General features: G+C 45.1%; 1 protein-coding gene across 3 annotated transcripts in view; it reads left to right on the forward strand.

The window, feature by feature from the left end:
- The first annotated feature begins 15,389 nt into the window (after positions 1 to 15,389).
- The window catches only part of KCTD15 (potassium channel tetramerization domain containing 15), a 44,583-nt gene continuing 42,668 nt past the window's right edge, over positions 15,390 to 17,304 (forward strand). The window contains exon 1 of one of the 3 annotated variants that reach the window (XM_042797415.1): positions 15,390 to 15,551. Coding sequence is in view for 1 of the 3 variants with exons in the window: in XM_042797414.1 (XP_042653348.1) it covers positions 16,152 to 16,154 (3 nt within the window). In the remaining 2 variants the exon portion in view is untranslated. Of the gene's footprint in view, positions 15,552 to 15,796; positions 16,155 to 16,967; positions 17,161 to 17,304 lie in introns of those variants that run through there. The other 2 variants (XM_042797414.1, XM_032987154.2) reach the window with 2 other exon arrangements.

Here is a 17,304-nt window from a genome sequence, read left to right on the forward strand (position 1 = left end):
GCAAAGATCTCAGAGTGACATGGGATGATCAATATCATATGGAATGAAGCCTCGGAATAATTAGACATTTTCAGGCAGAGCCAAAAGATGAATTTTCTTACTTTTTCCCCCTTTGCCTCTCAGCTGTGCTAGGAGCTTCCTGAACATCCTTAACACAAAGATTTTCCAATGATTTGCAAACTTTTTCCACAACATACTATAACACTTCGGGAATAAATATAATAAAGCAAGATCTCCACAGCTCTAAACTCATCCTGATTTCACGCAAGTTCTACTGGCTGAAGGACAGCAATTTGACACCAAGCAAAAGGTATCTCCACTTTTCCCCCCTCTCTCCTTCTACAGTTCTTCGCCTTTTTCTCCTCCCTCATGTATGCAATATTACAGCATTCCTGCACTCTGCAGAACAGCATGCTCACAGTGTCCAGCCAGCTGTAAGGGAGCAGAAACCAAACAGGGGCTCTAAAGCTGGGCTCCTGCAATTGCACCTCCAAGTCAGTACCAGACCAGTATCTCCCAGACCATCAAGTAAAGCTATGCAGCAGCAGACTGTCCTGGTAATCTGGGACTTGTACCTGGAAGCAGTACTACAGAAAACTCAGTAAAGAACTCCAACTTCAAAACAAAAGTACTAGGCTATGTCATTTAAGTAGCTATGATGAATTTTTCTGAAAAATTGCTTGGATCTTCAAAGGTAGTTAAGCCTGTACCACATTGATTTATTTTGAGTGTAGACTAAGGGTTTAGGGGAAGCTACCTAACAAAAGTATTCTTTGGTATCTTAGGAAAAGAGATCGCTAGGTATTAAGAATAAAATCAGCTCGCCACATTTACTGGTTTGTAGAATATGAACTATGAGACCACAAAATAAGTCACTCATCCTGGTTTCACCTCCAGCAGTGGTGTATGTTTTCAAATATTGCATAATTTATTTTCATGTCAAATAAGCCTGTTTATCATTAATAGATCTCTCGCTCCTGATACCATCTTTCCACCAGATGTCACACTTCCCCTTTATTTCTTGCCTATCCCTTTACCTGGTAACTTCTAACCCTATACACAGACACATTTGTTCCTTTACTGACCACTTCCACAGCCTACCCTTAATTATTAGTGTCTCTATTTGGTTTGAAGTAACAACACTGCAGTTAAACACCAAAACATGCATCACTTGTGCATCTAAGTTCCAGGCCTTACTTATATAGTAGTACTTAGACTGTCATAACCACAAAAAAAACAGTATTGCTCTGTTACAATCCAGAAAACACATGTGTATGTATCAACAGGTTTTTAAGATGACAAAAATCCCTTTCCTGATGCCCTGTTTTTAAACAGGGTCATTTCTTAGTGGTTTTATTTTTCAGGCCTGCCAGTATTTTCTCTGAAGGAAAAAAAAAAATTCCATTTGCATTGGCCAAATGCAGAAAGCAGGAACATTATTTTCAAACCCAAATGCCTAAATCTCAGCATTAAATAATGCTTTATGATATGATTTAATACATGAAAAAATAGTTATTCTAAATCAGTGATGCTTTAAGCATAATAGCAAAGGTTTGGTCCAACCCTGCTACCTTCCAAGATGACCTCTGGTTTAACTTCACTCTTTTCAAACTTCTGTGTCAGGAGTAACGCATTAGCTGTCTTTAGAGTCTGCAACCACCTTCTCCTGTTTTGATAAATGCAATCCTAATATATTGTTCTAGAAAAATAATCCATGGGAAGCTATAATTTTCAACACAGCATTACCCCAGCTTTAGAGTATGCTCCCATACTACATAGTGTGCTATCATATCACACTGCAATGGTTTAGTTCACAGATTCATACAATTCCTTTCCTGTCCTTTGACAATGACCTATATTTAGACACACATCACACTGAGTGGGTATGTCACTTGATAGAATACCATCCTGAAGATTCAAGTCTGTCATAAATAAATATGTAAGACAAACTGGTATATACAAGTTGCCTCTGAGACCTGCTTTCAAGTCCATTCTAGAATGTAGTGAATGAAAATCATTTCAAATGAATGTCTGCTGGTCTCTGCCATGTTTCTTCTCTAAGAATTGCACATCACAACACAGCTGAGAGTTTCCAAACAGACAGCTCTAAGAAGGTACAGAGGGAGGAAGACAGAAAGGAAATCTGCTCATCAGGTAACAACCCTTTCCCGCCTCTTCCCTTCCTGCCTCTCAGAGGGGAAGGTATCTGTTGGGATTCAGTTGATGCTTCTATTAATTCTGCGGAAAGGAAAAATTACCACCTAATTAAAAAACAAAACAAAATACCAAAGCAGAATAAAAATCAGTATCAATAACAAGATAACCTACAAGAAGTATCATTCTGAGGAGACAGGAGTTGAATTTTGGGGGATTCATTGTTTGGTTTTTTCTGTTGGTTTGTGGGGTTTTTTTAACTCCACCTAGCAAATATTGCCTAGCAACAATGGGAGAACCCTCCTAACGAAATGAATCATGCAGGTATTGGCTGTTTATTCCCATGAAGGGCTGTGTTTCCACCCTGTCAAATGACATCAAGGCCATGTTGCCAGAGGCACTGGGAGTTTTGACCTCTAAAAGGCAATTTTCTCACTGTCTGCTCAGAAATGTAACATTTTTCATACTGAAGGCTTTTATATCATATCTTGTAGGTTTCAGATCTATAAATAACATACTAAAAGTCTCCAACACAATAAAGCCCCAGCTATTATCTTTCACTATTAACACTGTAAACATTAAATATCAAAGTTAACACTCTATTAGGGTAACTACCAGGCACCACAAAAAAAAAAAAAATACTCCACATTAAATTGCATGACCAAGTTTACTGTATATGAACAGAGGCCAGAACTTGGTTCATACAAGTTCTGAATTTGGGAAAGAAAGCATCCATTAGATCACCAGATATCCATGTAAAATCAGCTTTGGTGTTCGTTGCTTAAGTAATCCCTCCCTTGATTTTTTAATGAAGCTACTACAAGGAAGAGTTTAAGTTACAGGATGGACACAGGTTCACAACAGCATGTGAACAGAGGAGCTATGAACAGTTATTTGCATGAAATGGAGCAAGTGTGCCATAATTCTCACCAATAAATGGGCACAGACAGTCCCCATCTCTCCCTCAAATTCTTACTAAAAGCTTCCCACGTTTTAATTGAAGCAGCTCTTTGAGCAGAGGTGCCAGTGAGCTTTGATCCTAAAATTACTGCTTCCCTAGTTGTTCTGCAAAGGATGAAACATTCTTACATGCAGCTTGTGTCAACTCGATTTATCCTATAAGCATAGTTAACTACAGCCCTGTACATGCGAACCAATACTGTTTTTCAAGCAAGGTGATAAGGAGGAGTCCTAGAACACCAGAAGCACTGTTGTGCTAACTACACTGTCGCATACCATCACCGGTTTTTTTGTTTTCTTGTTTTTGACCGTGTTAAGAGTCATCGAATCTGTAAGAGGATCAACATTTCCAAGCCATGCAGAGACAAGCAGTTGTCCCTGAAAACATCAGCATTTTCACAAAATTATTCTACACGGCACATAAATCTAGATATCAAGACAAGTACTTCGGGTGCTTTCCTTCAAACTGAAGATTTTTAAGCTACACAAGTAGATGGCCAAAAAATTCAGTTTTTAAGACTACAAATCAACTTCCATAATCTGAGACAATCTTCAGAAGAGGCATTTGGGAAATGAGATACAAGCACTCTTAGTGGGGCTTCTTTTAAACAATCAGTAACTGTTTTCAAAATAATAGAGAGTAATCTTGAACGATTAAGTAATCCTTTTCATCAAAAATTCTTAAAACGGACCATTCTTTGCTTCCAAACATCAACTGCAGATTCCCAAGCTTTCCCAGATATCTGTACTTCAGAACAGGTATTTTTTATTATGTTCTTCAACAAACAGAATTAGTATTTTTTTATTTATAGAAGTACAAAAAAAATCAAGATTGAGTACTCTTTAGAACATTTGATAAAAGCAAAATATTAAAGTGTTTATTTCCTATTTAAGGAGTTTACTTCAACATTTTCTTAGAACTGACTTGTAATTTTCAATACTGTGTATTTTCTATTTTAGGAATGCAGTATTTCTCTTCATCAGACAGAATTTTACTTGCTACTCTGTTAATCTGTGTAGGCCACAAAGAAAAAGTAACAAATTCATGATTCAAACACTTGAATTAAACATCTATTTCTGGGAAGCCAAGTGTTAGCAGTGTTGGCACAGTATTGCTTGAAGAAAAAAAAAAAAAATCCAAACGGTTGAAAAAAGCTTGCCATGCTTTGCAATGCAGTGTGAAACTCTAGAGTTTACAGATTATCTAGATGGCTAGATTTATTCAGTCACTCTACATAACATAGAAGTAGGATTCAGGATTTCCTTTCCATTTAGCTTGTTGGGAGAGACCCTCCCTTATTATCAGTCTCAGAAAGGAATTAACTCCAAAATAAACACACACACATACTTGTATATGAAAAACAGGCCTTTTTCATCAAGTTATTTGCTTGAACCACACTACTGCAAAGAAGTCAGGCATATCCTCTCTACAAATATGTATTTGAGTGCCCTGCTGATACTGAGTTTATATATATACCCATATAGCTAAAGAAAACACATATTGGAGACTCCTATATGTACTTGAAATTAGCCCAGGAAAAAATATGAAACTTAATATAAAATGAAATCAGAAACTAATTCATGCCATTTTATCACTTTGCCTGAGGACTCCTGAGAAAACTTTATCCCAGCATGTAGGCATATCCAAAACCTTAAACCTGACACAAACTTTAGCCTTACAACCAAGCGCAGTTACACAAGCTGCATAGCCCACTCCGTGGGAGCAAGACTTGGAGCAGAAAGGAGCACTGCTCTTCTTCCCAGGGGTCGAAGGAGGTGTTCTCCTGAGATAGCTAAAAGCAGGGAACAGTCCTACCCTCCCCACCACAGCTAGTTCAACTGACAGAAGGAGGAGAGCAAGCATTTAGTATCCAATGAGGAATTACCAAAGTGAGCAGAGAAAGAGCTCTACAGGAGGTTAGTCAAAATACTGCTGTAACCGCATAAATATGGTACATTTCTTCTGTGGTACAGCCACAACAGCAGAGTTTAACTAAGTGCAACATAGGACCTAGGCATATTTATAAATAATTTTTAATTAACTGAACCCTAATATATACCTTTGTTGCTACAATACCCCTGAGAGCCCCCTAACACAGATTAAGCTACCACACAGGCATTAATTAGAAACACCACCACTTCCTACCTCTCAGAGGGCCGCGCTCACCAGCAGCTCCCCAGACACCTGGTGCCACCCGCGGTTGCCGGCAGCCGGGGCTGGCGCCAGGACCCTCACCCTGCAGCCCCCCCACCCCGCCACCTCGCCAGCTTTTTACCTCAAATTGGGCGGCACACCCACGCACCCCCGGGCACGCCCGGCTCCACCGCCCCGCACAGCTGATGCCGCCCTGCCCGCCGCACCTCGGGGAGAGCCCCCGTGCAGCACCGCGGGCCGCTCTGCACAGCCGGGCGCCCACCCCACCGGGCCCCCGCCGTTCCAGTGGGTCCCCCCCCAGCGCTCAGGCCTCAGCCCCGCAGGGGCTTCCCTCAAGGCGCCGGGCCTCGGCCCCTCAGGCCCCTGGGGCGCCGCGTGCCGGCCAGCCCCCACTGCCCGCCCCCCCCCCCACGCCCGCGGGAGCAGCTGCCGGTTTCCACGGCAACGGCGAGTGGCGGGAAGGCCGTGCGGAGGGCCGAGGCGGCCGCGGGGCACCGCGGCGGGGTGCGGGAGGCGGCGGGCGCCTTCACCCGGCCCCTGAGCGCGGCCTCCCCGCCCGGCCCTGCCCTGCCCGGCGCCGTGGGCTCTCCCACGCACCCACGAAGAGAAGGGGCCCGCGGGTGCCCCTGGGCCAGCCGGCCCGCACAGGCCTGCGGACGTGAGGGCACCTGGCCCTCTGGTTCCCTCCCGCCTGTCCTGCACAAAATCCCGACTTCTGCCATACAGACGGGGGCCACAGCTTTTGTTCTGCATTATTCATGCTCTCCGCACTGCAAAGGGGGGGGGGGGGGGGGGGGGGGGGGGGGGGGGAAAAGGAAAAAAAAACCATTTAAAACTATTGCTTCGAAATTCAAATTAATTAAGATTAATTAAAAATTAAATAAAAAATAAGCTCCAAAAGTGATTTTTATTTCACTTACATCTTTAATGTAGAAGCAACTCCAGTGGGGTTGATATTTTTAGTTTCATGTAGCATAACAAGAGAGATGGGGACTTGCTATTCTACTGTGGCAGAGCTGCCAAGCGGGAAACAATGTGGATGGGGGTCTTCGTTTTGGGGAAATTAAGGGCAAAATGTGTATAGTGGGCAGAAGAGGAACACTGTGGCAGAGATGTCCTCTAAGAGTGGTCTCCAGTCATTCTCCCCCTAAGCCAGACCAATTTCCTACCATTACCACCAAATGGAGAGAGAAAAGGGGAGAGGAAAGGAGTGTGGCTTCCCTGCCTCTCCCATTGCTGATCCTGGGGAAGCCACTGCAGCAGTCACCCACACTGCTTTATCATTCCCCAGATGCATGAAAGAAGAACCTTTAATCCTCTTGGAAGAACTGCCCTTTTCACAGTCAAAACGTGTGTGTGTTTGTGTCCCTCCATTCTGAGAATATGAATGTAGATGCTTGTGCAAAGCAAGTAAATATCTGGCCCACAGGGGGGAAAAGTCTGCATTTGATTTTCAGGCCTGTGACTGAAGAGTGAAACTCTGAAAGGCAGTAAATACTAAAGCAATATCGGATCCTTGCATAGACCCAAATGTAATTCTTACATCCCTTATCATTTAATCATCTCATCACAGCTGATGACATGACTCTTGTAAGCAATCACATGCTGACCACTGGCACCCAGGTGAAAAACAGGTTCCCAGTGTGCTGGGCCACATACAACCATTCCTGCTCCAAAAATTCCCATTATTGTCTGAAATAAGACACAAGATTTGAATAGAAAAGCAGCAAAATGAAGGGACCAAAGCATTGCAGTGATGTAGACAGGATTGTGTGGCCTTGGACTCCTTTATGGTCCTGTTGACTAAAGTTCATATCCACTTGTTCAGTTAATTTATTAAAACACCAGATCCTCAGAGAAAAGGCAGTCACTAGCCAGATGGTCCCTTGGTTATGTCATAACTCAGTAATACCTTGTGAGGAACGGGAGGAGGTCTAGGAAACTTAACTCCAAGATGAGGTTCTACAAAGGAGAGCCACTTCTGAGCAAGCAAATGAGCAGCCAAGGCAATCTTCTGTTTCACAGATAACACAGTGCATTCAGAAATAAGGAATTACTGTGAAACTGTTTGATGCTAGGACTTTTCAAATACCCTTATTCACCAAAGAATATAATGTCTGAAAATTCACCTGCACTTTTTTCCAAGAGGATGTCTTGACAACAGAAAGCTTAACTGAATAATATTTACAAAAATATTAAACATGCACAACGGTCCTGTGCATAAAGCAGAATGAGTATAGTGTTCCAAAAATGGACAAAAACATAACCATGTCATTGCTGATACAAACCATTTTAGAAAGGGCACTATACTGGATCCAGGAGCATCAAATCATTTTTATTTCCAATTGTATTGAATTCATCTGTTTACAGATTCCTTCTACAAGTTCTACGTCTCAAAGGCTAATTGCAAACGGAAAACTGGATATAAAAACACAAATTTGAGTTCCTTTCATAACCTTCCAAACTGAAGATGGACTACAAGGTGGCAAAACCTGTGGCATTGTAATAAAACACTTGAACTAAAAGTTAAACAAAGGTTTAACAAAAACTTTCGTTATTTTCTCCTCGGGCACCATTCAATATGTACTTCATGATGAGAAATATGCCTCTTATTTAAGGAGTTCATTCCAACAAGAAAAAAGGCATCCCATTCTTCTCTTGCTGAGAAGAAACCCATGACAGAAATGTGGAATAATCCAATGCTTAAGAAGTTAAGAGCACAAATCCATGAAAAATGATGCTGCAGCACATGCACCCTCAAAAACAGTTTAGAAAAGGGAAGTATCATTTCTACTACTTGGCAATGCTGTTTCTGTATGCGACTTTTGGGGATGCTTGTTCTATTAACTTCACATACTTGCATGACATCTGAGGTGATACCATGGATATTAAAAATTTTACAGAGTCAGGATTCTGAAATTTTACTTTCACAGAATGTTGGTCTCTGCTTTTTCAACCGAACACACTGTTTAAGTAAAGAAGTATATCCTCCTGTGTCTGCCTGAAAGGATGCCAGGCAGGGGAAATTAAAAGCTCCACATATCTGCATATCTGAAATCAGTGAAGCAAAGGAGAAGAGACCATCAGGGAGACTGCTAAGGTCCCCGATTCTCAGACCCCGTGTAAATTAGAGCCCAGCTGGCAGTGGTACTCGGGAGACCATACGCTAGCCGAGGATGGCTGGAACACAGCATGTTTCAACCATATGTCTGACATGCTGCCTCCTTTCCAAGGGTCTCTGGCATAGTGGGATTTGGATAGGCTCTCTCTCAGCTGGCCAGGTTCAGAGCTCTCATTGTCTTTGTGCTAAAACAATGGCACAGAGGCTGCAGCTCAGCTCTCTGCCTGGCCAGAAAGAGCAGCACTGCTGTGCATCACCCCTTTGGTAGGAGCACGTTCTCGACACAGCGTGTGGTGGAGACACTCTAGCCAAGCCCCCCTGCGTCACAGGTGGGCAGGGATAACCATCGGGGGGTTAGGATGCAGAAATTCTAGAATACAACACTCTTATTGCTCCCTTTTCATACCAGTGATGAGTTTTGTTCTGTGGTATGTCTCAATCTGCAAGTTACTCACAGTCCCACAGACTCCAATTCTCTATTAATTTCATCCGACAGATGAACATCACAACCTCAAATTAATGTTTTAATTTCCGCCTTCCAGTTGTTGTTTTGGTTTGTTGTTTTTTTTTTTTTTTTTTTTTTTTATATTTTATATATATTTTGCAACATGAAAGTGGGCTTAATTCCATCTTCACATACTGTTAAATTCAGGTTCTGTTTTAGCAGCCGAGAAGTCATTCCCTTGCCTCCCAGGAGGATTTATGTGTCTCCTCAGCCTGTTGTCTGGGGGTCACAACAGCTTGTACCGCCTTTCATTTAAAGCAGATCTGAAAGTGGAGCCGTTAAAAATACTCCCTTTCTTGCCACTGACATTAGACTTCCCTTGGTCTTTCTTTGGCTACCCTGTCCCTTTCTGGAATCACAGAGGGCCTCCGTATCTGGAAGAATTTGCTCCATTTTCTTTTTCTTCAATTTTCATGTCATTGTCATGATGCTTTATTAAGCTGCTGATCTCTCAGGTTCTGTCCCAGCTATGCATGATCAAGACCCATCAGTCTGTAATTTGCCAAAGGAAAAGCTCACTGAAATACTGCTACATAAATAACAAGCAATTCACCTATGATTCTACATGTGCCCGTGCCCTAAAATCCTAAAAACAGTAAATGATTTGATACAAAAGGGCCATTATGGCTCTTTTCTTCGTTCTCTGTATTCTGTTAAGTGGTATTTTTGCAGTTTAACATATTCCAGACCTTTGCTGGCAGAAGCAATGCATATAACCTCCCTTAGAAGTGTATTCAGTTGGGAGCTGCCTGGCTACACAGGATTTTATAAATCGTTCAGCTAAGTCAGCGATCCATATGCAAAAATCAAGCTCTCAGGGACACCGTGTGGATTTGTGACATTCTTCAGAGTACTTTGTGTCTCTAATAAACCAATGAATGGATTACACTCAGACATAAAAATGTTTTTTCCTCTCCGTGACATATATAATATGAATAAGCTTTATGTAATAAGTAGCTAAAAACTAATGCCATGCATGTTACTTAAACAGGTTAAAAATACTCCTCAGTATTTTAACTGCTTAAGGAGAGGAGTGAGAACTCTCAACAAAATGGCAATGTATGAAACTGAGAAACACCGTGCTGAATGCTAACATGGGACATCTTGATTAAGTAAATTTCAGTTTGGAAACTATTTTTGGCTCATAACAGTTGGAAGCAGAAGAGACAGGCAAACCTTTCCTATACTGTATTTCCTGACAAGCTATTTCATCTTGGCATGCCAGTGTAGATTATTTCTTTGTATCACACTGTTGTCATGAGTTAGGCGCTGGATAATGGATAGTTTTAAAAACAGTCCATCTGTATTTAGTCAATAAAGTAATGGTTTGTAAACTCACTCAGCAGCAAGCTGTTTCTTGGAAAGAATAGAAGAGCATTCAAGGGAAAAGAGTGACAAGACTTGGTGATTTCCTAATGATCAGATTTTGTTCTTTGCATGGTCATGCTTACTGCTCCCAGGAAACCCCTTATCTGCTTACAAATGACAAACAATTATTTGACTTAATTAGCAAACCCTGGGTCATGTTCCCATTCCAGAATGATTGGCACTTCAACTGGCTTGAAAACTTGCTTCAACTGGGAGATGTCCTTAATTCTTCCTTTTTATTATTCTGTATATGTTGACTGACTGTAGCAAGTGTTTGGATTTCAAGGTGCTTAATATTTTCAGGTTTCTCTCAAGAACAAACCTTTCTGGCGGCTCAACACATTTGTAACATCAGCCTTCCACACCTTCTGCTTCTATCTCATTTTCAGTGACGGAAGCAATGGTGTTAGTCACAGGATCCACGGCTGCCTGCTCTGCAGTCAGATGTGTTTCTCCCCGGTGCCTCGGTGGTCTAGAAGGCAGGGCTAAACACAGTCACACCTGTGAAACCTCACTGAAGGCAACAAAGTCATGTAGGCTTTGCTGACTGAAGGTGCACTGGAGTCCAACAACTGCTTTCAAAGCACCAATTTATTACTCCAAACTGCTCTCCCCAAACAGAAGTCCATCTAGATAGACTACAGTGGTGTCTTAACTGTGACTGGGAAGAGTATTAATTTACACATAGACATAGATTCCTTTGTTTTAAAGGAACAACCCCCTAATTCTCATTTACCTGCTTCAAACATTTCATTAAGTGATCCATCTTCTCTCGTACTTACTGCTTTATCTTCAAATGACTAGCAGAGCATGGTGTGTTTTAGAGGAGGGTCAGGCAGTCTGTGGATTTCTTTCTGCACTTTTTGTACTCAGTGGGAATATCGATATCATCACCAGGAAGCCAGGATCAAGCCTCAGGTTAAGATAAGTAACATAAGAAGTACCGAAGTCAGGCTCAAACCTCAAGATAAGACACATAAGGAAAAGAGTAAGGACTACGACAGGATGAAGCCTACTGGCATAAATTCATGCAGGACCTTCAAGAACAATACTGACTGGAAGTTGTCACTCTAATTCATATAGCATGGTATAGGAGGTCGACATAATTTTTCAATTCATGATACTTTCTTTTACACAGTCAATAAATTTAAAATCTAATAATTTAAAAAATATATTTGGAACATCTTTTTGATAGGAAATTTATATTCCTTCAAATCTGCATGTTTTCACAATCTAGTCACTTTCTGTCCTGTAAAATGTACACAATTTGGTATTTTTAGAAAACAAAAAAATGGAGAAAAATGAGCTGGGATTCTTTATGGGCTTCTCTTTCACACTGTCCTATGTGTCAATAAATTTTTTACCTGTTAATTGAAAAACATTGAAGCAAACTATGGGTTGATTAGATTTAAAAACAGATTACAGAAAGGTTCTGTCCAATTCCTTTTTTAAGCATCTGCACACAATACAAAGAACTGGTAAGAAAAATATTCAAAGTATTTATTTAGAAGTATTTAGTATCTTAATAAACACACGCTAGGCATTTGGCAAAGAACTTGTAAAACACCTATGGTAAACTATAACTTACCACTTTTAATTCTATTCTCTTGCAACCAAACTTAGGAATCTTCTGTTATAAATTTTGTATTGCTTTATAGGGAGGATAATAGAGTTGTTGAGAAAATAAGCTATATTCAGTTCTAATAGTATTTCTTCTTTTTTGTTCACTACATACTATTTAATATTTTTCTTTTGCACTTCTTAATAGTTGAGCTTTAAGTGAAACTCTGAAAAACAACATTAGAATTCAAAATACAGGAGAAGATTTTATTTTCAGGGTCACAAGTAGCATAGCGAGATTTCTCTCTTAAACAATGACACTTAGTATCTCTGTAGTTCTATGAATACTTTTGAAGTGTCATATTAAAACCAATCTCTTGGCCTTCAGGCAAAGAGAAGCAATTAGTCTTGGAGTTGTGAATAAATAAAAATCCATTTATATACCCGTCCTTGACACATACCTTGCAAATCTTAGAAACTTCATCTAGTGGGAAAAGAAATGTTAAATCATGAACACCAATACTAATCATATTGCAGTGTTGCTTCCTAAAACTGTTTAGTTTGTATCGATCTTTTAAGTATTAATTCATATGTATATATTCATACATATTGAAACACAACAACAGAAAGGCATTTGCACATTTGAGTGAGAAGAAACGAGTGAGTGCATATAGAGCTGCAACGCATACCTTTATTACCCTCAACGTTAATACAGGCAAGAAAAAACTCAAAGCTCTCAAGTACATTGTGCTTTTCTTAGATACTGTAAAAACAATTCGGCACAAGTTACATACCATGCGCATGCCTTTTTCATCCCAAGTGCTACTGTGTCTTTGCTTTCATCTACAAACAAACACACAAACCAACCAAATCTTTATTAGCCATGCATCCATTTCCATGCAGCACAATTAAATGGTACCTGTGACAGATGTGTTGGGGTGACTCAGAAAACAGTTTATACTTTTTGTTCAGTGCAGTGTTGTTAATCTTCTCTCTCCTCTTTACCGTGCCTCAGTGCAGAAGCATTGACGCTTTGATTGCTGTTCGAGATTCTCATATTTATTTTTCATTTAGCAGTTAGTAATTCACAGAGGAAGTAAAAATTATGATGCCAAGTCATCCCAAATAGTCCGCCTGCACCCCTACAGAAAAGCTGAGTGAAACTCAGGCTGTGTGACAGGTCACCAAGTCCCAGTGGAGCTCGTCCTCCCTGAATCCACTTGTTGACCAGTGTGCTGGGGAAATGGGAGTGCCTAGGCTACAGCCTTGTCCAGTGTCCAGGTGAAGCATCTGTCTGGGGACACGCATGTGTTCAGTGAATGTTTTAGAATAAAATCCACCCCACTGTGCTGTGCTCTTGTAGGCAAATGGAGAGTCCCAGCCTGGAGGTCGGAGGTGGGACGGTGACCCCCGCAAAAGGATCGCACCTGGGCTGATGGGATGGTCAAGGAAAACAAATTTTAGTCTGTTCTGGATGCAAATCTCTCTGCTGACCTAGTTCTCATTCTCCTTTTCATTTCAGAAGCTCAGCTAAAAATCCATAAATTAAGGAAATTAACTGATGGAGCCTCCGGCATCTTTGTAAGCTATTTAAATCTTTAAATTTACAACATCTTCTGCATATATCAAGTAATTGAACTAACTGCAGGGATGTAACTTTAATGAGAAAATTTCCCTCTTCTCCTGTAGTTTGTACTCTTAAAAAAAAAAAAAAAAAAAAAAAGCTACCCTTAGGAGAAAAGTTTCTGTTTATTCCTGCCACGGAGGAGAACTTTAAAATAAGGCCTCAATTTTAGGGGGTCCTGCCTGCCTTCCTCCCCAGCTTCCTGGCAGGCCGGGGCAGCCCCACGCCCCGCAGGGGAGCGCGGGCGCGGGCGGGGAGCGCGGCCCCCTCCTGCGCGCCGGCGGCCTGACCTTTCCGGCAGCCGCGCAACGTTGCATAACTCCCCTGCGCGGCTGCGCTCGGCGGCTAGTAGGCGCTGCAGCCCGCCGAGTCGCCGCGGCTCGCCGGCCGCTGGGACGCGCGGCGCCGCTCCGCGGGCGCGGAAGGCGGCGGGTGTCGTGTGCCTCCCCCCCCCCCGCCCCCCCCCCCCCGCCCCGAGCACGGGGAGCAGGGAAGCAGGCGGCGGTCAAGCGCCGCGGCCACACCGCGGGGCCGCCCCCGCCGCCAAACTTCCGCGGGGACCAGCGCGGAGCGGGACGCATGGGGCGCATCCCTCGCGGGGGCTCGCAAAAACGCGCAGGCGTCGGCAGACCTGCATCTCTGGCTGAAAGTCGAGGGAGACCTTTGCTGGCTTTTTTTTTTTTTTTTTTTTTTTTTTGTGTGTGTGTTTTGTTGTTTTGTTTTTTTGGTTTTTTGTTTTTTTTTTTGGGGGGGGGGGGGGTAGCCGTTCCCTGCCGGTCCTCCTCCCGGTGCGTGGGCCGGGCGCGGTGCGCGCCCGCGGAGCCGCCCGCGGAGCCCCGCGCCATCGCGCCGCGCGCTCTAATTGAAATGGCGCTTTTGGCCGGGGGCGGGCTGCCAGGGCGCTCCGCAATAGCACAATGCATGTCGATAGACGTCATTTGGTTTTAATGGCCTACAGGAAATTTGGCGTTTACAATGCGAGACATTAGCAAAGGGTGAAAGGGAGGGGGAGCAGGATGGATGGATGGGAATAATTGTAGCGCCCCCCCCCCCCGGCCTGCGAGACCCCCCGTCCGCACCCCGGCGGCGCTGGGTGCTGCGGGGACGGGGGTGTGGGGGATGTTGAGGCTATTTTTTTTATTATTTATTTTTGAACTTGATCTAGTTTATCAACAAGTGCAGAGTGGGTGCTACCCTAATTGTAACAGAGGAGTCAAGAGATGTGAGAAACGTGCCCTGTGTTACTTATTTGGGAGCTGAAAATTTATGCCTAGCTGAAAATGCCTGGGGAAATATTACATCAGACCAAATGACAATGATTAAAATCAGCTTTTTTCCCCCTTCCCCCCCCCCCCCCCCCCCCCCTTTTCCTCCTTCTTCTTTTCAGTAAGTCTGTTGAAGGACGTGACAGTGGCCTGATCCTCCCCAACACCGAACCGTTATCCCCCGGCAGCGCCGGGCCGGGCCGGGCCGGGCTGGGCTGCGCGGGGCTCCGCGGAGCAGCGCGGGGCTCCCGCCCCGACCGCGCCGCGCAGCGCGGAGGGGCTCTGCGGGCGGCGGCGCCGGGGGCGCGGGCTGGGGCGCCGGCCGCCTTCCCAGCCTGATTTCATTTTCAGGGGTTCTATTTTATTTTATTCGGGGGGTGTGGGGGGGAAATAAATCTGGAGACCTTCACCAGAAGGAGGGGAAAATAGCCAATTTTCATCGCAAAATTAGCTAGGGCGAGAGCAAAGGGCTGAGCTAATTGTAGCCTAATCCTCTGCCCTGCAGGCGTTTGCAAAGCCCTGAGCAAGAATTCGCTTTTTTTCCTCCTCTTCTCCCTTCCCTCTGTTATTTAGAGACGGGATTATTGCCTTTCTTCTCATAACAGCCTCGGCAGTTTCATTTAAAGGCTTTTTTTTTCCCCCCTCTCTCACACACACACACAAAATAAATAGAAAAAGAAGCAGCAAAAACAGAAGGGGGGGGGAGAGAGAGAGAAGAAAGCTTTAATAATAATCGCAGCAGGATCTGCGGCGCAAAGATAGTAATAAAAGCAGAAAAGCTGAGCCCCCCCGCCCCGCCGAGCCCGAAGCGGGGCTCGCAGACCTCTCCGGTGCCCAAGGTAAGGCAAAGCGGCGGCGGCGGCGGCTCCCGCGGCGGGGCTGCCCGTGCCGTGCCGGGGCTGCCCGTGCCGTGCCGGGCCGGCGCGCGCCGTGCCGTGCCGTGCCGTGCCGTGCCGCGCCGCGCGCGCCGCGCCGCGCTTTGCATCGCATCGCATCGCATTGCATCGCGCCGCACCGCGCCGCGCGGCACGCTCGCGCCTTCGCTCGCTCCTCGCTCTCCTCGCTCTCGCTCCCCCTATTTTTTTTTTTTTTTTTTTTTTTTTTGAAAGTGCCTCTTCTTCAAACTAACTCGGCTCTTGGCTCCGGAGGAGAAGCGGCAGAGGGGTGGTTTTTTTTTAAAGCTACAGGACCCCCTTTGCAGCCGCCCCGCTTTGATAGCGCTCTGTGTGTGTGTGTGTGTGTGTGTGTGTGTGTGTGTGTGTGTGCGTGCGCGCGTGTGTGCGTGTGTATGTTTTGTTTTGCTCCGCTCCAGCATGGGCAGCGCCGGCGGAGCCCCGCGGCCCGGGGTGCCCGCGCTCCCGCTGCCGCCCCGGCCCCGGCTCTGAAGACGGCCAAGCCCCAGCGCGGCGGAGGCAGCGCGGCTCGCTCCGCGCTCTCGCATGGTACACGCGGAGCCGCGGCCGCGCCGCGCCGCGGGGGTCGGGCGGGCGGCGTGGCGCGGCGCGGGGGTGCGCGGCGCGGGGGTGCGCGGGCCGCGGCGCGGGGGCTGGCGGCGGGGCGGCTCGGCACAAAGGGAAGGCGGGCGACAATGGGGAGCGCCGCGTATGGAAAACACGGGCGGGCTGTGAATGAAACTCTGGCGCCAGTGAGAGTGGAAGGCTTGGTTTGGGGTAGACTTCAAACCACTCTAGGCTATAGTTTGCATTTCTGTTCCTGCATGCGATGTGGCACACTTCTGCAAAATTAATACATTAGCCTGGCTAATGCTCACCACCATTGGCTACACGGAAAACGTACAGGATCGGGGATGTGGGGTTTTTTTGTTGTTGTTTGTTGTTTTGTTTTTTTTTTTTTTCCCCTTGCATTCATCTAAGACATCTCGTTTCTTGTTATGTGGGAATAAGTAAAGGACGCCATGTTGTGCTTTTTTTTTTTTTTTTTTTTTGGTTGAATTTTACCTTTGGGCATACAGTGTGTTTAAAAGAAAAAGGCAGAAGTTGAGTGACCGGGTGCGTTGCTTGCTGGTGATTTCCCTGACCATCAGTAGGGAAAGGCATTCGGGTGACGTGAAACTTGCACTAAATAGACTGGAGCCTGCCAGAGATAGGCGGGTTGCGGGGGGGGGGGGGGGGGGGGGGAAGGAAGGAGAAAGCCCTTTTTTTTTTTTTTTTTTTTTTTTTTTTTTTCGGTAACTAGAGCTCCAGAAGGAGCTTCCCCCCCCGTAAAAGTTTTGGGCACGATCTCCTCTGCCACCCGGTCCAGTGTTCTGGGAAACAGCGAGGAGGTGTGTGCAAATGTTTACGGACTTTCAATTTTGGAGCCGTCGAGCCCAAGGCTTGCAGCCCCCCCCCCTTTGTCTCCAGGCTCGGCTTACGGCGTAAGCAGTTGTCTCGGAGTGGCTCTGGAGGCAGACCCGAGCGGTCGCCGTCCCTGTTTGTAGAGACAAAGGTAATTGCCAAGTCTGTAGTTGTGCCCCTCCGGCTGCGCTGAACGCAGGCTGGGCAGATCCAGGCGCTGCCGGGGAGTCACGGCAGCGCCCGGGCAACTCCTGCAGCCGGTTGCTGCCCCCGAGGGCCGGGCCAGGGGTTGGTC

This window comes from Tyto alba, unplaced genomic scaffold (genome assembly GCF_018691265.1).
Source record: "Tyto alba isolate M040663 unplaced genomic scaffold, T.alba_DEE_v4.0 Super-Scaffold_26, whole genome shotgun sequence".
NCBI lineage: Eukaryota > Metazoa > Chordata > Aves > Strigiformes > Tytonidae > Tyto > Tyto alba.